At 48.1% G+C, this 23,612-nt stretch overlaps 1 protein-coding gene across 13 annotated transcripts in view; it reads right to left on the bottom strand.

The window, feature by feature from the left end:
- Positions 1-23,612, bottom strand: part of RIMBP2 (RIMS binding protein 2) — a 247,362-nt gene that overhangs the window by 7,279 nt on the left and 216,471 nt on the right. For 6 of the 13 annotated variants that reach the window (XM_060249249.1, XM_060249250.1, XM_060249254.1 and 3 more), the window contains 2 exons: positions 9,485-9,669; positions 7,347-7,515 (listed from right to left, as the gene is read on the bottom strand). In XM_060249249.1, the coding sequence (XP_060105232.1) occupies positions 7,347-7,515; positions 9,485-9,669 (354 nt within the window). Of the gene's footprint in view, positions 1-5,145; positions 5,212-7,346; positions 7,516-9,484; positions 9,670-21,366; positions 21,520-23,612 lie in introns of all 13 variants that reach the window. The other 7 variants (XM_060249244.1, XM_060249252.1, XM_060249245.1 and 4 more) reach the window with 3 other exon arrangements.

Below are 23,612 nucleotides of genomic sequence, written 5' to 3'. Positions count from 1 at the left end.
TTTTCATTGTTTTTAAGTTATTTTTTTCCGGATGCGACTCATTAATGGTTGTCATTTTCTCTGCCAGAAAGGCAAAGGCTCTTTCAAAACCTTTTGGCTGCTACTCAGCCTTTTTAAAAAATCAGAAACATACACACATTTTCTTAGTGAAATAACAATGTGAATGCAGTTTGAGCAAACGCTACTTGTGAAAAATCACCGTGAGAAATGGGTTAGATGTCAACATTAAATACATGTAGGTGAGTTCTCTGATGGCTTTTGGCTTCCAAGCTGGAGGGAGAAGCATGACCTTTGCCATTAGTGATGTGGCAAACAGAAACATGCTCATTAACATCTTGTGATGGATGTTTGGAGCAAAGCTGAGAGAGAATATAATGGAGACGGATGGAAGATGCTCCGCAGCAGAGACTGGCTTTGGTGGTCTAGGAACGTCTGGAGGACAAAGACAAATTTGGGGACTGGTGTTTTCTCTCTTAGAGGAATGTGCAGCCACACCACCTCTTAACTAGCATCCCTTCTCAGGAGACTGAAGTTGAATTCAAACCAACTGAAATCTCATTGGGGTTCAGTTGTTGAGCTAGCTGTTGAACTCTGGCTCCTGTTGATATCAAAGCAACCCCAAAGTATACATATTTTTTTTAAAATAGCCATTCTGTTTTTGTTACATAACGCAGATCTCCAGTTGCAGGCAGACACATAAGAGGAGCTGACAGCATTAGACAAGATGATTAAAGGGCCAGGTTTTATTTAATTTTACATCAAATATATAGGAGTCTGTTGCAAAATGTGGCTAATTGCTGTGCATGCATAGTGGGATGCAGAAGCATCAGGCCTCTTCTGCGCTTCCTGATTTCCAGGTGAGGCCACCCTGGCTTCAAGGCGTGGACTGTCAAGCTGAATATCACTTTGGTTCCATCTTACTAAGTATGTACGAATGTTCAAAAGACGTGTGCCAGGTCCTTTCTCCCTAGCTGTGAGGTCATCAGCCAAGAACAGTGGCACCCCTCAAAGGGGTTCTGTCCCAGCTCCCTAAAGATACCAAAGGCCTGAGTTTCAGGTCTCAGGATTGCCCTTTCTTCCTACCAACTGATGCCTAAGGGTGCTCAGCCAAGACCGATTCCCCACTAGGCATGTTCCAGTGTTGGAGCTCTCCCCCCACCCCATTTCCATCTGATTTCGCACAAGCTGCCCCAGGGTTGCGATTTGCTCTGCCTCTTTCCTGCGGCAAGCAAGATCCTCTGAAAACCAGTTTCTGCGTGCCACAGGAAAGAGGCTGCTCCGGGGCAGCTTGGGTGAAATCCAACAGAAGTATTGGGGGTGGAGAGGAAGAGCTCCAATGCCGGAACAAGCCTAGTGAGGAATTGGTCTAAGTTTTTTAGGTACCCCTCAATCATCTTTGGACAGTTGTTATGGGGTGCAGCTCACTGCTTGGTCCTGCTGTCCAGGGCACAGCTTCTTCCCACTCCATGGCTGTACCATCTCTTGGTTCCAAAGGGGACACAAGGGTTCCTACAGGCTTCTTAAGTAAACACCTTCCCCCCCCCCCCGCACACACCTGCCTGCCCCTAATGGTGTTTCGGTGATGTACTGGGATACTTACACACCTCTCATCCCCAGACTGCAGGCAAATGCTCCCCCTTTACCCCACCTCAGTTAAGGAGGGTGCATGGAGCGGCCTTCAAGACAAACCTGAAACGTCATGCCTTTTCCTGAGCTGCATGCAGTGTTCCCTCTAAGCTGAGTCAGTGCAAGCTAGCTCACAGTTTCATGCATTTTTGTCTTAGCTCAGGAAAACTGCTCCAGAGCAAACGAATTTCTGCAGTGGCTCACAACTTTAATGCCAGTAGCTCACGAAGTAGAATCGTTGCTCACAAGGCTCCACAGCTTACAGGGAGCCCTGGCTGCATGGTAACTTAATTTCAGCTGGTTTGAATTTCCAGTTGCAGCACTTCCTCAGATGCTGGAGAAGTCACCAGTCTCTGGTGTACAAAGGGTATGGAGAAGTCGAGGGTAGATTCGAACTGGGTTTACAGGCAGGGGGGGGTGGAATTAAGCCTCCTTTTCTCATAGAATCTCGCATTGACCTTTTTTTTGCAGACAGATACTGGCCTTGGAGATAAAGCTGCACATCGGTATCCCATACCCTACGACAAACCACTTTGGAAACCCCACTCACTTTCAAAAGCAGATTGTGACATGGGATGGGGATCGGTCGCTTAGAACAATAGGCCCTTGTCACCTTCTGGAAACAGGTGGTTAAGGAAATTTTCATAATTACAGGGGTCATGATCCCACTCTCTCTGAGTTTGATTCTTTTGAATCTTGGGGAATCTGGATTTGCTTTGAAACAGGATAAAGAGCTTATAATTACTTTACTCACTGCAGCTAAAGCAGCTATTGCTTGTAAATGGAAAGATGAGCAATCCCCTAGTCTATGGGCTTGGTGTCTCAAAAGTCTGGGATTAGTTTACACTAGATAAGATTACTGATGAGGTGCTAATATACCTCAACATAAATCTGCAATGGAAAAATGGTCTGCTTTTTTAAGAATCCATTTTGTTAATTATTTAGCTTTGCCTTAATTTGTGTAATATTACTGGTGAGTTTATGTTGTTTCATATTTTGGAACTTTGTTTTTCTGTAAACTGTTTGGGTTTATAATAAAGATATATATATTTTTTTAAAGCAATACCCCCACTGGTATCCTCTGGCATCACCGTGGCTCTGTAGATTCCGGCTGCTATAACTTGCGACCTCTGTGGCGTGTTGGGCATATTTGTCAGCTACAGAGATGTGACCCAGATACTTCTCACCGCAGTACTCCGAGCGGTGCATACTCCAGCCCTCACTTTCTGCAATTCCGGAATGTTTTATCTAAGCATCCTGAGGATGTCCGGTTTTTTATGCTTTAAAGTAAGTTCCTAGCCATTGTGGTTATGTGATGGAGACGGTGTCTAGTTAAAACCTACAGCAGAGGGAGACCTTAAGAGCCACTTGGTCATAGTAGAACATCAGTGCTCAAACCTAGTATTTGCAATTTCTGTCATGACTTGTATACATAGAATGAATGCTCTCAGTTTTTCAAATCAGGTCAGTTGCCCTGAGGAAGACCCTCTGAGCCTGGGCCGCAGAATTGCAGTATGCTGTGGGGGAGCTTAGTGCACCCTCTAGGGTGGGGGTGGCCAAACTGGAGCTCAGAACCCGCATGCGGCTCTTTCATAGACGTGTGGCTTCCGGAGGCTGAGGCTTACAGTTGTGTAAGTGCGTAGCATTGGGATCTCAGTCAGCTTTGAACGCTGAGCAACTATTTCCACCACGTGTAAGGAGGAGAGAATAGGCAGGCTTGCAAGCTCCTCTCCTCTAACACAGAGGTCACCCAGGGACCTAGAGTGGGGATAAAGAGTGCAGGAGCCAAGGGAGAAAAGCAAGCACATAGGGGAGGGAAGCTGCTGGATGTGCCACCAAATCCAGTATTGAGAGTTTTAATAATAACGTGGCTCTCAAACTGTCATGATCCTGGGCCTATTGAGGCCTGCAGGTTCCAGGGATAGGGTTGCCAAGTCCAATTCAAGAAATATCTGGGGACTTTGGGGGCGGAGCCAGGAACAAGGGTGTGACAAGCATAATTGAATTCTAAGGGCGTTCTGGCCATCACATCTTTTTAAATGTCTTCCTTCCATAGGAAATAATGAAGGATAGGGGCACCTTCTTTTGGGGCTCATAGAATTGGACCCCCTGGTCCAATTGTTTTGGGGGTACTTTGGGGAGAGGCACTAGATACTATACTGAAAATTCAGTGCCTCTACCTCAAAAAAAACAGCTCCCCCAGAGCCCCTGAAACCTCCAGATCAATTCCCCATTATACCCTATGAGAATCGATCTCCACATAGGGAATAATGAAGTGCTCAGCAGACGTTCTCCTCCCCTGCCCCGCCCCCCCCCCCAATTTCTGGCAACTCTGAAGTGAGTCACAAGTTGCAGCCAGTACATGTCAAAAGCAAAAGCCTACTCACGAGTTGCAGCCAACTTCTTCAAAGTAACACAGACACCATCCCAAGAGGAAGCCTTTCTAAGCGGAGACTGGAGCCTCTGGAGGGGGTAAGTCACATGGTGGCTTTGGGGGCGGGGCTTCCCCCGCCGGCCAGCTGACTGGGGGCGGGAAGCAGCCTGGGAAAGCGGAAGAACCCCCGCTGGGACCTGGGGATTGGCAAGCCTATCCAGGGAAGTACTGGGAAGAATCCCTTCTATCCCTCTGAGTGGCAAGAGTTTTGGAGGGAAACTGGCCCAGAGAGGGGTGGGGCCTGGGAGAAGATAAAAGGGCCAAGCCCAGGAACTGGAGGGGGGTTGTAGTCTAGAGAGCTTGCAGCAGGGGAAAGATCCCTCACCCAAGAGAAGTGGTGAGTGCTGGTTAGTAGTTTAGGGACTGCAAGATAGACGCTTTAGGGCATTTGTTTATTTTCCTTTCACCCTTTTGCTGTTTCATGCACCTTGTTCATTTATATTGCACTGCAATAAACCTTTTTGTTGTTGCTCACTCTGCCTGGTCCTCACGCCTATTATTTGGCCTAAGCTACAGGAGGCCTGAAGGGCTTGGGGGGGGGGCGGACTCTGGGCCTTCTCAAGGGGAACCCTTAACCCAGAGCGGTGGCAGCACTTGGTAATACCCTCCCCCCCCCCCCCCGGTCGTGACACAAACATCTGTCGTTTATTCTTTGTGGCTCTTGCATTTAAGCAAGTTTGGCCACCCCTGCATGGATAAAAGATCAAGCCTATGCACTCTGCATTTTAAGGGAAGGCCAGGGTGGGTGGACAAAGTGATCTTCTGCTGTCACTCTTATGAGGAACCCCTGGTTCCCAAGAAAACAGCTCAAACACCACTGCTTTTTTGCAAGTTAAGAAAGTGGATGCCTGCTTAGTTAAGTTATTCCAGGAACAGGATTTGTTTTCTTGGGGCAATATTTCAGTCCCTCCCCCAACTGTGATTGCACGGGGAGCTGCCTATGCCCAACGCCCAAAGGGTATTTGCTCAGGGCCGTCTGCTGCCAGTATCTGATTGAGGCTGTAAAAGGAGTATCGGAGAGACAGCTCAAAGTGCTTTGCTACATCAACACGGGAATTGGGTCAGTTTTTGTCTTTAGCACAGACCTCTTTTGGACTTTCTGGATCTGCAGTGGACAGGGCGTGTGCTCTTTTTGAAACGGCCACGGTTGACTTCAGGAAGGAAAGCATACAAACAAAAGAAGAGGGAAAGAGATGAAGCTGTTCGAAATGGTCGTTTTTCCTCTTTTTCTTTGCAAAAAACCCAAACGCTTGAGTAAGCTAAAGATAGCCAATGGTAATGCAGCGCAGGCCCTACCTCACTGGAATGCATTTATTTTAAAGAACCATCTATCCTTGGAATTCTTTGACTGGGGTGTGGAGCAGGGCTTAGTTCATTAACTTGCTTTCAAAAAAAATTAAGCAGTTTATCTTCACCATTTGCTGGCAGCCTAAGTCATTAATCCCATCTGCTATCAGCTTTTTCATGGTAAGAAGTAAAAGGAGAAGAAAAATAATAACTTGTATACCACCTGGGCTTTTTTTTTTAGCTGGAACTCCTTTGCATATTAGGCCACACACCCCTGATGTAGCCAATCCTCCAAGAGCTTACAGGGCTCTTAGTCCAGGGCCTACTGTAAGCTTCAGGAAGATTGGCTACAGCAGGGGTGTGTGGCCTAATATGCGAAGGAGCTCCTGTTGCAAAAAAAAAGCCCTATATACCACTATGCCTTATATGCTGTTAGCAGATCATGGTGATTCATGTACTTAAGGTAAAGCAAAAGGGATCTTGTGTAATAACTAGGAATGTGCATTTGAATCTACCTGAGCTGAAAATATACCTGGAAAATATCGGTACTTTATAGGTATATTTTGGCTTCCAAATCTCTGGTGAACACGAGAAAATCCTGGATATATTCGGGAATTTTGAGTAGATCTGAAAACAGCAGAGAAGCAGGAGCAAGTCAGTCCAAGGATAAACTGGGATGGGGGGAGACAGAGCTGAGAGCTCCCTGCCGCTTTGGCTGTGGCTGGCTTCTGCAGCCTGCAAGGAAGCCAGCTGAAGATCAGCTGGGTCGGTGGGGAGTTGAGAGCCCCCTGCCTGTTGCACTTCCTTCTCCTCTGCCACCAGGTTTAAACGGGGATCGGCTGTGCTGGCAGGGAGCTAATCACTGGAGAAAGCAGTGCAGAGCTGCGCCTGCAGGGAGTGACGGGGCAGCAGCTAGGGCTGGCCCTAGACTGTGTGGCATCCTAGGCAAGGCTAGCTTCTGGCATCCCCCCTGCACTGATAGCATCACAGAGTCACGTGCGGGGTGCCTGATTTGGTGCCCCCAGAAGGCTGGCACCCTAGGCAGTCGCCTAGTTTACCTAGCAGCAGGGCTGACCCCGGCAGAAGCCCAGCAGGGATCGCTGTGCCTGTGGGGAGCTGATTGCTTCCCAAGGGTCCAGCTTTGTGCTGCCTTCTCCTGCCGTCTGGTTTAAACCAGGGGGCAGGAGAGGGCAGCTGTTATGTCTTGAAACATAAGCTGATGTACCGCATGGCGACCACTACAGAGGCGACCTCACGGGTCCCCGGATGTAGCTCGCTAGATGCCCCGCCCATCAAGATCTGTGGCGGGAAGTTTGACTGACCAGGATTGGACTGGTCAGACTGGGGGGCAGTTCCGGGGAATGTATATAAGCAGGACCCAGCCCGCGTGTTCTCTCTCTTGTAATGTACCGAATAAAGCATGTTGCCTTCAACCCGTCTCACAACTCAGTACATTACAGCAGCCCTGCTGGAATTTCAACCGGGTGGCAAGAGAAGGGATCGCTGTGCCCACAGGGAGCTTATTGCTCTCTGCTGGCACCGTTCTGAGCTGCCTTCTCCTGCAGCTCAATTTAAACCAGGCTGCAGGAGAAACCAAGCCAACCCCTGGGTCAGACTGGCATTTTTTTTTTTACCCAGGTGTATTGGACTCCAAAAAATCCAGGATTTTTTTTAAAAAACCAGATCTGAATACTCTACTGGTATTAGGATCTGAGATTTTTCAGGTAGCTCAAAATTAAAAAAAAAACACACACACACAGCCCTAGGAATAACTTGTTAAAGAAAATATCATTAGGTTTAAGTATCTTAGGAGGAGGAAGCAACATTTTGCTTTTAGTTTCTTGGTGGTTGTTTTAATTAAGCTGCAATCAGGCCACAGACCCAGTACTGATCCTGCTTGGAAACAGACTTATGAATTCAGATTCCCTCCCTCCATTATCTAATTACGAGAGCCAGCAGAGACGTGAGTTGCTCTGCTTCTGGCGGAGGGTCCCCTTACCTAGTTTCTCTACAGGAGTATTGAGAGGGAGAAACCCTTGTTTCAGAAGCTGGTCCATCATCTCTTCGTCGTCAGCTTGGATTTCAGAGACCATGTTGCAAGGAATCAGGCCCAGCCTCGCGCAGGTTTCCCCTCGGTAAAATCCATCGGCGTCTTTATCGCCGTACACCTGCCATTGTTCAAAGGGAAAAGAAGACGGGATGACTGAGTTGGACTCTGCAGTGAGAATTTCCAAGAGCGGAAGCAGATTGCTTGAAGCATCCAAGGCCTTCAGCACATACAACAGGCCATGGATGGTTAATGGGCTGTCTGAGTGAGTGGGGTGCATGCTCTGAGAACTCCTTATTAATGCTACAATTTAATGTACTTTATATTTATTATCTCACCTTTCTGTTCAAAAGAACACCCAAGTTGCCTAACAAATATGAAGCCTCCTGTTCTAATACAGACACCTAAGAATTAACTGTTAGCCCCGTGGCGCAGAGTGCTAAAGCTGCAGTCCTAAGCTTTGCTCACGACCTGAGTTCGATCCTGGCGGACCCTGGGTTCAGGTAGCTGGCTCGAGGTTGACTCAGGCTTCCATCCATCCGAGGTTGGTAAAATGAGTCCCCAGTTTGCTGGGGGGAAAGTGTAGATGACCAGGGAAGACAATGGCAAACCACCTTGTAAAAAGTCTTCCGTGAAAACATTGTGAAAGCAATGCCACCCCAGAGTCGGAAACGACTAGTGCTTGCCCAGGAGACTACCTATACCTTTTTTTTTTTTTTTTAACAAAAAAGCACCACCTTTCTAGTTAGTTTTACAGACAGGCAACTGAGGCATGCAGCTGAGTAAGTAGTAAAGCTCAGCATAGATGGTGAGGTTTCCCCAGGAAAATACATCCATGTGCATTGTTCCCAATTGTTATTTTTCCTAACTCCACCCTCCACTCCACTCCACCCTGGGGGGAACCTCATGCAGGATTTGCGGTTGTGTTGTTTGATAAGGGAGTGCTTATTTGTTCTCCTCAGGCTCTGCTTGTATATCTGTTGGTAAAACAAATACTACAAAGATACCCTGGTAACAGAGCCAGATTAACAATTAGGCCGAGTAGACACTGGCCTATGGGCCCTCACACGTTTAGGTGCCCTGGGTCGGCTTCCCCCCCACAGTCCCCACCTTGCTTGCAGCCCTCCCAGCCTGCACACACAGCCAGCAACTGAGCTGCTCTTTGCCTGACTTGCCTGGTGCGGCTGCTGCTGGCGTTGTCGCCAAGGTTGCCTCTCTCTGCCTCTCCCCTGCAGTGCTGTCAAGGAGGCTTTTAAGAAGGTGCCTGTAGGCTGCAGCAGGGGCTGTGGGCGGTGGGGCCAGTGCTCCGACTCTGAGATAATTTGTGAGGGGACCCCCAAGATTTCAACCGCCTAGGGGCCTCCATAGGGTTTAATCCAGCACTGCCTGGTAAGCTAGTGATCTTGCATCAAATGGAAAATCCAACCATATTGTGCTTTCCCTGAACTTCTCGCTGCTCAGAGGAACGGACAATCCTGATTAAAAATTTTGGCTGAGATTTTGTTTCCAGTGCTAGGAGAAATGAGCTTGGACAGCTCATCATGATTACCTTCAGTACCAAAGTGGGTGTTAACATTCCACACACACACACACAATGCTGCTGCAACTCAGGGCTTTTTTTGTCACAAGAACTTCTTTGCATATTAGGCCACACACGCCTGAAGTAGCCAATCTTCCAAGAGCTTACAGGGCTCTTCTTACAGGGCCTACTGTAAGCTCCAGGAGGATTGGCTACAGAGATATCTTTCCCTGCCGTCTTTCCCAAGAAGCCCTCATGGTGTTCTAGGGATGGGGTGGGGAGAAACGGAAAAGCAAAGGTTTCTCTTTGCACCAGTCTACTGTTCCATATGTGGACTTCAGTAGCCACAGTCACTAGCGAGCCACGGAGACTAGGGAGAATGAGAAAGCAAGGGAAAAGAGACTACGTCATAACCATTTACAAGGTCTTTTGAGTTCAGTTTGTTCCAAGCAAGTCAAAAGCAGCAGGAGGTCTTTACCTGTCTCGTGCTTAACGGCCCTATGACAGGGTCAAGAAACTTCTAAGTTCGAATCCTGCAGGAGCACGGTTCCGTTCCACGTAGACATCCTACCTTGATAATCTGCCCTTCTTTAAATGGGAGTTCCTCTTCTGCCGCGTCAGGATTAGGAGACATGGTCAGTGGGTCGTAGTCAAAAAGGGCCACAAAGATCCGTGTGGAAACGTCTTCTGCACCGGGGTCAGTTTCTGATTCTTCGTAAATTTCAGGAGACAGACGGTCCCGGCTACTGTATCCATCTGCAATAGAAACACCAGAGACCAGGAAAGGGCTCTGTTACATGGAAGTCAGCATGACTGCGACCTGCTTGAACTTTTGAAACACATCCCCAAACGTACCCTCAACTTCATGGTGGGGAATTTGACCTGTATCAAAGACCCCACTTGCTCCTAGTGAGGCAAACTGCTTGCTGTGAGCACAAAGGCCAGGGGGTTGGATTCAAACTTTGTGCTACATTATCCAGGTGGATCAAAGGTCAGTATCCTGCCCCTTCTACCTTGTGCTCTGCTGCTCACAGAGACTGGCAGTGCTCCAGGGGGACACCAGTTTCTTTCTTACGATACCATACATGTGCATACAAGAGCCAGGCAACTATAACGACACAACACACAGGACTGGGACACCAGCAGCCGCTGTGAACAGGTACACATGGCACAACATCTAAGGCCTGTGGGCTCCACCCCACAGGGTGCTTAAAGCATATGTTTATGGGGCTTCGGGAAAGAGTAAGCCTACAGACTTCTGGCTACGCAGCAATCGGACAGAGACCACCACTCTGCTTGCCCACTAGGCCTCCTGTAGCTCTGCTACATAGAAGGAATTAGCATGCACACACCCCAAAGCCCTATACCAGGACTAGCTGATCCATGGAGTCCGTTTCACTGCCTCATAGCTACAGTTCTAATAATCCACAAAGTCAGGGCTTTTTTTTTTTTTTAGCAGGAACTCCTTTGCATATTAGGCCACACCTCTTCAATGTAGCCCATCCTCCTGGAGCTTCCAGTAGGCTCTGTACTGAGAGTCCTGTAAGCTCTTGGAGGATTGGCTACTTTGGGGGTGTGTGGCCTAATATGCAAAGAAGTTCCTGCTACCAAAAAAGCCCTGCACAAAGTTATAGAGTGCCGTAGCCTCTTGGCTGATAGGATGCTGGCTTAATCCACATCTCAGTCATTTCAAAATTCTCACTGCACACCTGGAGCATTCACAAGACTGGCAACCGCATCCCACAACACCTGTTCATCACGTCCCTCTATGTCATAATACCTGTATAAATAGCCCTGAAGTGCAGGGAGGAAACCAAGAACCATCCTTTCACGTAACTTTCTTCTTTCAGAAGTGGGTTGAAAAGCCACGTTGTCACCGGTTCTTGGTAGTATTTTAGATTTACCTGATTCACACAAATTGCTTTTTCTGCTAAATAACACACTGCTGATGATATCCTTGAAACTGTGGCAAAGCTTGAAGCAGCTCTACTGATACATAGTGCTATGGTAAACTATGGTAAACAGCCCCATGATGAAGAGTGGTAAAGCTGCAGTACTAAGCTCTGCTCACAACATGAGTTCGATCCCAGTGGAAGCTGGATTCAGGTAGCCATGGTTGACTCAGTCTTCCATCCTTCTGAGGTCGGTAAAATGAGTACCCAGCTTGCTGGGGGTGAAGTGGAGATGACTGGGGAAGGCCATGGCAAACCACTCTGTAAAAAGTCTGCCGTGAAAACGTTGTGATGCGACGTCACCCCAGAGTCGGAAACGACTGGTGCTTGGACAGGGGACTGTCTTTATTTTTATAGTAAACTAAGCTATTTTACAATGATTTTAATTCATAACTTATTTTAGAATGGAATTGAAATATGGAATATTTTTATACAGGTGTATGCTTCATTTCTGCATTTCCTTTTATCCTACTCTTATCCATGCTAACACTTTTTATAAGGCCAATAAAGGACATTGCTGTGAAAGGCCGCATTAAACTGCTCGAAGAGAGGGCTTTGACTCGCAAGGGTTCCACCACGATTTACAAATCCAGTTTATGAACCCGCGGTGGGTCAGCTGATTCGAGGAGGGAACGACAAGGCCCTTGCTGCACTGCAACAGCCACGCTACAGAGTTCAGATTCAGAACTCACTGACCACTTTCTGATGACCGAGCAACTCCTAGCTTGGTTTCACTGGCTCGTGTGCCCCTCCCCCACCTTGTGCGTGACTTGTGGAGGAAAGCTACCGCCTGCTTTGCAACAAGTCACAAATGATTGTGATGCTCAGACTGGGTTGAAATGACAAATTTGGGCTTTCACTTCTGGTTTACAAATCCAGAGAAAATGATGTGAAAGGGAAGGAAGCGGTGAACATGAGGACATTGAAGGCGCGTTCTTGAAGTCCCTTGGAAGGTAGCTGTGGGCACCTTCAGGCGGCCAGTTCTCAGGGCTGAGCAAAATCTAGACCTCATTCCATGGCTCACCGTGGAAGTCCCTATATGGAAGTCCATGGCATGGCAAACCACTATCTCCAAAGCACAGTCTCCTTGTCTGCAATACAGGGATTATTATGCTGCCCTGCTTTAAACCTTTACATTGACATGAAACACCCTGAACCATGGGGAAACGCAACATCTATGGAAACAGTTATTCATTCTTTGCACTGGCTACCTATTGTGTTCCGAGTCCATTTCAAGGTGTTGGTCTTGACCTTTAAAGTCCTATATGGTCAGGGGCCTGCCTATCTACAGGACCGCCTTTCTCCGCATGTTCCCCAGAGGGCACTGCGTTCAGGGACACAAAATCTACCATCCATCCCTGGACCAAAGGAGGCTAGGCTATGCTCTACACGGGCTAGGGCCTTCTCGGTGGCAGCACCAGAAATGTGGAATGCTTCTCCCGGAGGCCATAAGGGCCCTGCGGGATCTCTCTACTTTCTGCAGGGCCTGCAACACTGAACTGTTCCAACCGGCTTATGATATCTAACCGGGAGAGGACTGCCACCCCACGTCATTATAGAGCTACGATACTATGTGATCACCGTCAGGAAAGAAGAACTCGCTTACATTGAAGTGGGACAGCACCGCATAATGGTTTTAAATTGTAACTGTATTTTATTGGTTTTTAAATTGTAAATATAAATGTTATTAGCCGCCCTGAGTACGCTCGCGGAGAAGGCGGGATAGAAATGTAAGGTAAATAAAATTTAAAAATTCTAAGCAGGATAGAGTTTGTCAGGTGTCATCAACTTGCAGTCGACTTCTGGCTGCCCCAGCAAGGAACTTCCAAGGCAAGGGAGAAGAAGAGGTGGTTTGCCATTGGTCTTCCTCTGCAGAGCCTTCCTTGGTGGTCTCCCATCCAAGAACCAGACCTGCTTACAGCAACCCCAGCTAGGGGCTTTCAAGGCAAGGGAGAAGCAGAGGTGGGTTGCCATGGCTTTCCTCTGCAGAGTCTTCCTTGGTGGTCTCCCTTACAGAACCAACCCTGCTTACAGAAACCTCAACCAAGGGGCTTTCAAGGCAAGGGAGAAGCAGAGGTGGTTTGCCATGGCCTCTGCAGAGTCTTCCTTGGTGGTCTCCCTTCCAAGAACCAACCCTGCTTACTGCAACCCCTGCTAAGGGCTTTCAAGGCAAATGAGAAGCAGAGGTGGTCTGCCATGGCCTTCCTCTGCAGAGTCTCCCCTGGTGGTTCCCTTCCAAGTACCAACCCTGCTTAGCTTCTGAGAAGGAGCTATACCAGGCTACCTTTCCTCCCCACCCCAGATACTGCTGGGATAATTACCTGTGCTGCAGAAAGTTTGGTATCAAAAAACACAGCATATTTACTTATGCTACCCAACAGTACATCAATTCATCAAGTAAAGACCTCACCAGAATGTCATAGTCCAGCTTCCCACCTTTTAACTCGCGCCACCATTTTTAAACACACAAGTTGCTAATTGGAGTTGGGGTTGCATCCAGTATGATGAGCCTTAGACTGGGAAGAGGTTGGTGCATTTGTGAGACGTCTTCAGCAAGCCCAAATCCTTTGTCTCATGAAGACTTCCCCATGTGGGAAAAGTCATGCTGGTTGGGATTGGTGTTTAAACTTTCTCTCGCCCTCCATCCAGAAAGCACATGATATCAGGTATTTCTTCCTGGCTGATCCCCCCACTCCAATTTCCCTTGTATCACAGTGGACGTACAGGCATTCAGAAGACCAGCCGCCTCTCCACGTGGAGATTTCTTCTGTGCTTTCCCTGCCTACCTGTCATTTAATACCTCTGCCATTGTTGGGGCTATTGTTTTTTTGTAACAAAAATATTGGTAGTCAGCAGGGCTTTTTTGTGTAGCAGGAACTCCTTTGCATATTAGGCCACATACCCCTGATGTAGCCAATCCTCCAAGAGCTTACAGGGCTCTTAGTACAGGGCCTACTGTAAGCTCCAAGAGGATTGGCTACATCAGGGGCATGCGGCCCAAGGGTGGAATTCCAGCAGAAACTCCTTTGCATATTAGGCCACACCTCCCTGATGTAGCCAATCTTCCAAGAGCTTACAGGGCTGTTCTTACAGGGCCTACTGTAAGCTCCATGAGGATTGGCTACATCATGAAGTTGCGGCCAAATATACAAAGGAGTTTCTGCTATAAAAAAAAGCCTGATAGTCAGCCTATTACTACAATGATCTATCAACTCCCAGCAATTTAAACCAATGGCAAAAAGAGATCAGGTGTGCAAGAGAGATGGGGGGAGGGGAAAGGACAGGTGTGAGGAAGGGTGTCACTGGATGTGAGGAGGGAAGACGCAGAAATCCACACCTTCCATGCTGTACTTTCCCCAAACCTGCTTTTGTTCCAGTCCTCCTCTCCCCTTCTCTGTTTTCCACCCCCTAATCTCTTTTCCTTTCTTGTCTTCTCCTTATCTCCCCTCTGCTCTGGGGCTGAGAGCTGCTACCACAGCAGTGGGTCCCCAGAACCTGGGGGCTGCCACAGCCATGGCAGGGCCACTCACTCCATAGGCAGGGCCCCTGGAAGTCTCCACCTCATCAGTAGGGCCCCCGGGAGCTGCCACATCATGGCCAGCCGTGGCAAATATCTGGGAGACTGCTTAGGGAAATTATCTGCACCTGCACAAGTAACTTCATTATGGGGGTGGGCACAATTTAACCCCCCCAATAAACTTTTGAAGGTTTTCAGATTTTTTCCTGCAAGCTTAGGAGGTCCCTCAAGTTTGGAGAAAAATCTTTATTTGTAGTGTGCTCAATCAATGTAGATATCTGCAGATTGGCCCAGATGTGACTATTTGATATATGGATCCAGGGCTTTTTTTGTAGCAGGAACTCCTTTGCATCTTAGGCCACATGCCCCTGATGTAGCCAATCCTCCAAGAGCTCAAAGGGCTCTTCGTACAGGGCCTACTGTAAGCTCCACAAGGATTGGCTACATCAGAGGGGTGTGGCCTAATATGCAAAGGAGTTCCTGCTACAAAAAAAGCCCTGTATGGATCTTTAGCTATGCTTACTACGACCGTTCATTGAGCCAGCTAACAATCTAAGGAATTCCATCTAGCCCAGCTGGCTCACCAGGTGCCCCTAGAAAGCACACAAGAAGAAGAAGAAATTGGATTTATATCCCGCCCTCCACTCCGAAGAGTCTCAGAGCGGCTCACAGTCTCCTTTCCCTTCCTCCCCCACAACAGACACCCTGTGAGGTGGGTGGGGCTGGAGAGGGCTCTCACAGCAGCTGCCCTTTCAAGGACAACCTCTGCCAGAGCTATGGCTGACCCAAGGCCATTCCAGCAGCTGCAAGTGGAGGAGTGGGGAATCAAACCCGGTTCTCCCAGATAAGAGTTCGCACACTTAGCCACTACACCAAACTGGGACTACACCAAGCAGGGACACAAAAGCCAAAGTCTCCCCCAGTATAGAAGGGTGGGGGGTTGTAATTTTTGTATGTGTGTGTGTGTTGGCCCCTGGAAGTCATGGCAACCTCTGGTGACTGACCCCTATAAGGGGCCTGGAGGATATTCAGTGAGGTGGCTGAATAGAGCCTGCACCCACTCCCTGGCTTGGGTATTCCAAGGATGCCTCCAATTCAAGTACTTGCCAGAGTTGACCCTGCTTAGCTTCCAAGATCTGATGAGATTGAGCTTGCCTGGGCTATCCAGGTCTCCCACAGTATAGAGACGCCGCGATTCATTTTCCCATTGAGAGACATCTCCATGAATTTGATTTACTTCAGATTTTTCTTTTTATCCCTCCAAAGGACAACCTGTGCAGGAGGGACAGGTGATCTCAGACATCCTATGTTTGCATTAGGAATGACATCCACAAAGACTGGGAGCCCTTCGCTGCACTCCCATTTTTTTCTCTTGGCATAGATCAGCACTCATTGGGCTAGTAGTAGTGGGTAGGGAGCTGGAAGGCTTGAAGTTGGGGCTCATATCCAATACTGGCCTTGTGTGCCTTGATTAACTGTGGAAAGTCACCAATTTACCTTCTGCTTGCCAAAATGGCCAACTCACGGTGATTGCAGGACTAACACAGTTTTTTAAAATTTGCACTACACAGAATCATAGAGTTGGAAGGGACCTCAAGGGACATCTAGTACAACCCCCTGCACAATGCAGGAAACTCACAAACATCTCCCCCTAAATTCTCAGGATCTTCGATGCTGTCAGATGGCCATCTAGCCTCTTTTTAAAAACCTCCAAGGAAGGAGAGCCCACCACCTCCTGAGGAAGCCTGTTCCACTGAGGAATCGCTCTGACGGTTAGGAAGTTATTCCTAATGTTGAGCCAGAAACTCTTTTGATTTAATTTCAAGTCATTGGTTCTGGTCCTACCTTCTGGGGCCACAGAAAACATTTCCACAACATCCTCTAGAAGACAGCCCTTCAAGTGCCTCCTCTCCAGCCTGAACATGCCCAGCTCCTGCAACCTTTCCTCATAGGACTTGGTCTCCAGACCCCTCCCCATCTTCGTCGCCCTCCTCTGTACCCGTTCCAGCTTGTCTATATCCTTCTTAAAATGTGGTGTCCAAAACTGAACACAATACTCCAGGTGAGGTCTTACCAGAGCAGAGTAAAGTGATACCATCACATCACGTGATCTGGACACTATTCTTCTGTTGATACAGCCCAAAATTGCTTTGCCTTTTTAGCCACCGCATCACACTGTTGACTCATGTTCAGCGTATGGTCCACGAAGACCCCTAGATCCTTTTCGCACATACTACTGCTAAGACAAGTCTCCCCCATCCTATAACCATGCATTGGATTTTTCCTACCAAAATGCAGAACTTTACATTTATCCCTGTTAAAATTCTTTTTATTGATTTTAGCCCAGTTTTCCAGCCTGTAAACTACAAGTTGCATATCAAAAGTGCTGCATAAATTCAGAGAAAAAGGTAATAACGGTAGCAAGCCTAGCGACAACAGCAGCTTCCCCCACCCACTTACTGGCTCCATGCTCTCTTTCGGCCCTAAACAGCAGCCCTTCTGGCCTGTCCCCCCAGGTCAGCAAGACAAGAAGACGGGGATTCCAACAGGCAGAAGAAAGTGCATCTGGTCCCAAGGGTCAGCAAAGCAGTTCAGCCTCATGCTTCCCCCCTCTCCCTGCTCTGCACAGCCATTCTGCATGCACCTGAATGGGGGATGGTGCAGAAGAGGGCGGGGTGTGTGTGTCCTCATTCGCTGCCAGCACAAAGGAAACTCCTTGGCCTTAGACGGTTTGCAGCACTGATCAGAACTAGCATCAAGTTGAGCAGCTGCACAGATGCAAGCCATGCGAGGACTTTATTGGTCCATTTGTCAGTTCCAAAAACTCTCCTCCACTTTCTCCCTCCTCTACATTTCTCCCCAGCTGCCAATCTTCATAACAAAGGCAGAAAGAGGGGGGGGCAGGGTAGGCCACAATTGCCATTTCTGAGTTGAGAAGTACCTAGAAGTACCTGATGGTGGACCCTGGGGGCAGCTGGGGTTTGAGAGGGGAAGGAAGGACCTCAGCAGGGAATGCTGTCCTTGAGTTCACCCTCCAAAGCAGCCATTTTCTCCGGGGAAACTGGTCTCTGTAGTCTGGAGATGAGCTATAATTCTGGAAGTCTCCAGACTCCAGGCCTCACCTGAAGGTTGTTTGGCAACACACGGAAACCACAGTGTAAAGGTTGAGCCAAACGGAGAACATAAGAACATAAGAGAAGCCATGTTAGATCAGGCCAATGGCCCATCCAGTCCAACATTCTGTGTCACACAGCAGCCAATATATATATGTATATACACACACACACACACACACACACACACACACGCACACTGTGGCTAATAGCCACTGATGGACCTCTGCTCCATATTTTTATCTAACCCCCTCTTGAAGGTGGCTATGCTTGTGGCCGCCCCCACCTCCTGTGGCAGTATAAGAGCAAACATTGTGCACAATATTGCTTACATACAACCATTTACTCCAATATGATTTCGCTCTAACTACAATATTCTACTCACAAAACTATTAACACATACATACTTCATACACGCAACTACATCAAGGACTTTCATAAGGCTCAATCCTCAATCATTAATTCATGCGTGATTCCTAAAGGGACAGTCTCCATAAGAATATGAACATATGAAGCTGCCTTATACTGAATCAGACCTTTGGTCCATCAAAGTCAGTATTGTCTTCTCAGACTGGCAGCGGCTCTCCAGGGTCTCAAGCTGAGGCTTTTCACACCTATTTGCCTGGACCCTTTTTTTGGAGATGCCAGGGATTGAACCTGGGACCTTCTGCTTCCCAAGCAGATGCTCTACCACTGAGCCACCATCCCTCCCCATGTAAGAGAAGCCATGTTGGATCAGGCCAATGGCCCCTCCAGTCCAACACTCTGTGTCACATAAGAACATAAGAGAAGCCATGTTGGATCAGGCCAATTGCCCATCCTGTCCAACCCTCTGTGTCACATAAGAACATAAGAGAAGCCATGTTGGATCAGGCCAATGGCCCATCCTGTCCAACACTCTGCGTCACATAAGAGAATCCATGTTGGATCAGGCCAGTTGCCCATCCAGTCCAAAACTCTGTGTCACACAGTGGCCAAAATATACACTCACACACACACAGTGGCTAATAGCCACTGATGGACCTCTGTTCCATATTTTTATCCAATCCCCTCTTTCAGCTGGCTATGCTTGTAGCCGCCACCACCTCCAGTCTGTCTTCTTTTGAAACAAAGCAAGTAATGAGCCAGAAAGTTCAAATCTCTCCACAGCAGCAGTAAGGAATGATTCTTCATGTCAGCAGTATTAATTTTTGCAGTCAAACGCAACAACATGCACCCTAGGTTTCCAGGCACGTTTCCATGGAGAAGTCTTCCTCGGGCTCATCACCTGCGTTGCAAGCCGTGTGCTCTGGGCCCTTGTCTGGCCAATGTCAAAACTCATGTCAGAACCCGCACCAGAACATCCAACAGTTGGAGGCACATGGCCTTTGAAAGGAGAAAGTCATCTGGAAGGTTGGGAGGATGGAAGACCAAGACCAAGAAAGGCCAGCCCAAGAGTCTCATACTTCTTGCAAAGGACAGTGGGAAAGCAAGCAAGAAGAACGAGTAGAAAGCAGAAAGGAATGCAACCTCGGACCGACCCTCCCCACAACAAAAGTGTTCTTAAGCTAAACCAGTTGGGTGACATGAGGTTGCAGTCCATGGCCTGCAACAGGGGTGTCAAACGTGGCCCAGGGGCCAGATTAGGCCCCCAAAGTGCTCCTATTAGGCCTCTGAGCAACTGGCAGTTGTCTGCTTCCTTCTCCCTCTTTCTTGCTTCCTTCTGCATCACAGCTTGCTTTGCCAGGCTTGCTCCGTCGCACAGGAGCTACAGAGCAAAACCCCTATTTTCTCCATTAGCCGAGGTTCCTTCCTTGGAGAGGAAGGGACGGAGGCCGACGTGAACTGACTCATTGGTCCCATTTTGCGCTGCATGCACAAATGGACATACGAACTAGCCTGTTGGTCCAATCTAGCTCAGCATTGCCTGGTCCGACTGAACCTCTCCAGGGCTCAAGCAGAGGAAGGTCTTGCCCAACAACTCGTCCTTCAACTAGATATGGCAGGGGTTGAACCTGAGGAGCTGTACCACATGCACCATCATGTACCACAGCTGCTGTACTACTGTATCATGACCCTTCCCTTAACACATGAAGCTGCTGCTATTAAATCAAGCCATCAAGCTCAACATCATCTGCTTTGACTTGTGGCCACTTTTCAGGGTCCATGGCATAGAAGGTCTTACTCACCATCTGGTACCTGAGAACCTTTTAATGGAAATGCCAAAGGCTGAATTTGTTATATCCTTGAATGCCAATCAGGCGCTCTACCACTGAGCCATGGCCCTTCCGTGATGAGAGAATTCTGAGGAACACAACAGCATGCTTTGATGTCTTGGGATATTTTGGATGGACCTAATAAAAAGTAGATTCGAGTCCAGGGTAAGAAGATAATCGATGAGCTTTCAAGACTCAGAATTCCCACCATCAAATAAAGTGAGCTTTGATTCTTGAAAGCTTATAGCCTGGGATTATTGTTGGTCTTTAAGGTGTTCCAGGACTTGAATCTAATTCTTCTACTGCAGACCAACATAGGAGGAGGAGAGGAGAAAGAGAAGGAGATTGGATGTATACCCTGCAATTCACTCAAGAGTCTCAGAGTAGCTTACAATCTCCTTTCCCTTCCCCTGCCCACAACAGACACCCTGTGAGGTAGGTGCTCTGACAGAAACTGCCCTTGAGAGAACATCTCTGAGAGAAATGTGACTTGCCCAAGGTCACCCAGCTGGCTGCAAGTGGAGAAGAGGGGAATCAAACCTGGTTCTCCCAGATTAGAGTCCATGTTCTTAGCCACCTCTCTCTCTCTCTCTCTCTCTCTCTCTTTTTGAGGGGTGGTGTCTACAGACCAGCATAGTTACCAATTGCCTTCCCTAGGAAAGGGTGAGCAGATTGGCTTGCAGTCCCTCCAGTTACTTAAGAACATAAGAGAAGCCATGTTGGATCAGGCCAGTGGCCCATCCAGTCCAACACTCTGTGTCACACAGTGGCCAAAAAACCTAGGTGCCATCAGGAGGTTCATCAGTGGGGCCAGAACACTGGAAGCTCTCCCACTGTTGTTCCCCAAGCTCCAAAAATACAGAGCATCATTGCCCCAGACATAAGAGAAGCCATGTTGGATCAGGCCAGTAGATCATCCAGTCCAACACTCTGTGTCACACAGTGGCCAAAACCATCAGGTCCATCAGTGGGGTCAGGACACTAGAAGCCCTCCCATTGTGCCCCCACAAGCACCAAGAGCATCACTGCCCCAGACAGAGAGTTCCAACAATACGCTGTGGCTAATAGCCACTGATGGACCTCTGCTCCATACGTTTATCCAATCCCCTCTTGAAGCTGTCTGTGCTTGCAGTCACCACCAGCTCCTGAGGCAGTGAATTCCATGTGTGAATCACCCTTTGGGTGAAGATGTCCTTCCTTTTATCCGTTCTAACAATCACCTATTTGACTAAATATGGATGTTCCCCTTAAGGGGTTCCTTGTGTTCACAGATCGAGTTCAGAATGACGACAGTTTACATCAGCAGTCAACGTTTCCGAGTTCCCTCCATGGTGTTCAGCCAGTCGGGAAGAAGGGAGGGGGGGTAGAAGAGTCATGCAACGGCAGGCGCTTGGATTGGTTTCAGAATGGAAAGCCGGTGGCCGGGCAGGGAGTCAGGGAAGGTGACCAAAGCTCTCTTCTCCCTTGCGCCTAAGCAAACTTACCTGTTCTGAAAGGAAGGGAGGGCAGGAAGCGGAACAAGACTTGCCATGTAAAGAGAGAGGCAGCCGCCTTGGCATTCTGCACGGCATGCAACAGCGACAGAGAGGAATCGGCGCTCCTTTCACACCCAGCTCTTTTTTTGTTAAAGCAGCTTATTTTTTTTGGCACAAAGGACGAAGAAGGGTTTGGCATACCGTATCTATAGTCAGAGGTCATGGTACGTTGCCGACACCATTTCCTGTGTCCACCAACGCTGCGATAATAAGCTTCTTCTTTTACGGGGGAAATATTCCCCTCACTACCTGACCGAGACCGACCACCTTCACTGTTACTGTCCAGTGTAATTTCTATGGAGAAAAATGGAATGGTCCCATTAAGGAAGGCGACCGGATCCCCTCCGCCAAGGTGCTGCGTGGCAGGGCTGAGCCTGACCTTGGCTTCGGTACGGACCCAGCTGTTGCCAGCAGACGTCTCAAGTGTCTCCGAGAGGGATGACCCGCTTGTGGTCCAAGGGCCTGGGCTTTCTTTGTAGAAGGAACTCCTTTGCATATTAGGCCATACCCCCTGATGCAGCCAATCCTCTAAGATTGGAAGCAATAATACTATCACACTAAAAGTGTGTAAATGCGTTATTTCGTGCAAAACAAAATAAGACAAAGGAACACATATTCTCTCCCTCTAAATCACGAACGGAAACCAAAAGACTCCACCCACATCTACAGTTTACTTTGCCAGTAAGAGACTGATAAGAACATAAGAGAAGCCATGTTGGATTAGGCCAATGGCCCACCCAGTCCAACACTCTGTGTCACACAGTGGCCAAAACTTTTTTTTTATACACACACAGTGGCTAATAGCCACTGATGGACCTCTGCTCCATATTTTTATCTAAACCCCTCTTGAAGGTGGCCATGCTTGTGGCCGCCACCACCTTCTGTGGCAGTGAATTCCACATGTTAATCACCCTTTGGGTGAAGAAGTACTTCCTTTTATCCGTTTTAACCTGTCTGCTCAGCAATTTCATCGAATGCCCATGAGTTCTTGTATTGTGAGAAAGGGAGAAAAGTACCTCTTTCTCTACTTTCTCCATCCCATGCATTATCTTGTAAACCTCTATCATGTCACCCCGCAGTCGATGTTCCTCCAAGCTAAAGAGTCCCAAGCGTTTCAACCTTTCTTCATAGGGAAAGTGTTCCAGCCCTTTAATCATTCTAGTTGCCCTTTTCTGGACTTTCTCCAATGCTATAATATCCTTTTTGAGGTGCGGCAACCAGAATTGCACACAGTACTCCAAATGAGACCGCACCATCGATTTATACAGGGGCATTATGATACTGGCTGATTTGTTTTCAATTCCCTTCCTAATAATTCCCAGCATGGCGTTGGCCTTTTTTATTGCAAACGCACACTGTCTTGACATTTTCAGTGAGTTATCTACCACGACCCCAAGATCTTTCTCTTGGTCAGTCTCTGCCAGTTCACAGCCCATCAACTTGTATTTGTAGCTGGGATTCTTGGCCCCAATGTGCATTACTTTGCACTTGGCCACACTGAACTGCATCTGCCACGTTGACGCCCACTCACCCAGCCTCAACAAGTCCCTTTGGAGTTCCTCACAATCCTCTCTGGTTCTCACTACCCTGAACAATTTAGTGTCATCCGCAAACTTGGCCACTTCACTGCTCACTCCCAACTCTAAATCATTTATGAACAAGTTAAAGAGCATGGGACCCAGTACCGAGCCTTGCGGCACCCCACTGATGTAGTGACGTTGTGGGGTTTTTCAAACAATACGTGTTCCTTTGTCTTATTTTATTTTGCACAAAATAAGAATGCATTTACACTTTGAGTGTGAGAGTATTATTGCTTCCAGCGTTCTTTGCAGCTCTTTCTATATACGTGGGTCCCAGTTGTTCTAATCACTCCTCTAAGATTGGCTTACAGGGCCTAGCAATCCTCTAAAACTGGCTTACAGGGCTCTTCTTACAAGGCCTAGTGCAAGCTCTTGGAGGATCGGCTATATCAGGGGTGTGTGGCCTAAAATGCAAAGGAGTTTCTGCTGCAAAAAAAAAAAGCCCTACCAAGGGCACTCAAAAACATGGGTGGGTGGAATAAACAGAGGGACTGAGTGGCATGAACCCAGAAGACAGTACAAAGCCACCGCAGGCTGGAATTAGATGAAATGTCTGGGATTCCCCACAATGAGGAACACTTGAGAGGTGTGGTTATCAGCAGGGCTTATTTTGTAGCAGGGCTTATTTTGTTGCATATTAGGGCACAGCTCCTGATGTAGCCAATCCTCCTGGAGCTTACGGTAGGCGCTGCATGAAGAGCCCTGTAAACTCTTGGAGGATTGGCTACATCAAGGGGGTGTGGCCTAATATGCAAAGGAGTTCCTTCTACAAAAAAGCCCTGGTTCTCAGGCTTAGCAACTTCTCCT

Source organism: Heteronotia binoei, chromosome 11 (genome assembly GCF_032191835.1).
Source record: "Heteronotia binoei isolate CCM8104 ecotype False Entrance Well chromosome 11, APGP_CSIRO_Hbin_v1, whole genome shotgun sequence".
Classification (NCBI taxonomy): Eukaryota; Metazoa; Chordata; class Lepidosauria; order Squamata; family Gekkonidae; genus Heteronotia; species Heteronotia binoei.
The sequence above is the reverse complement of the archived record's forward strand: the minus strand, read 5'-3'. Positions and strand labels throughout refer to the sequence as shown.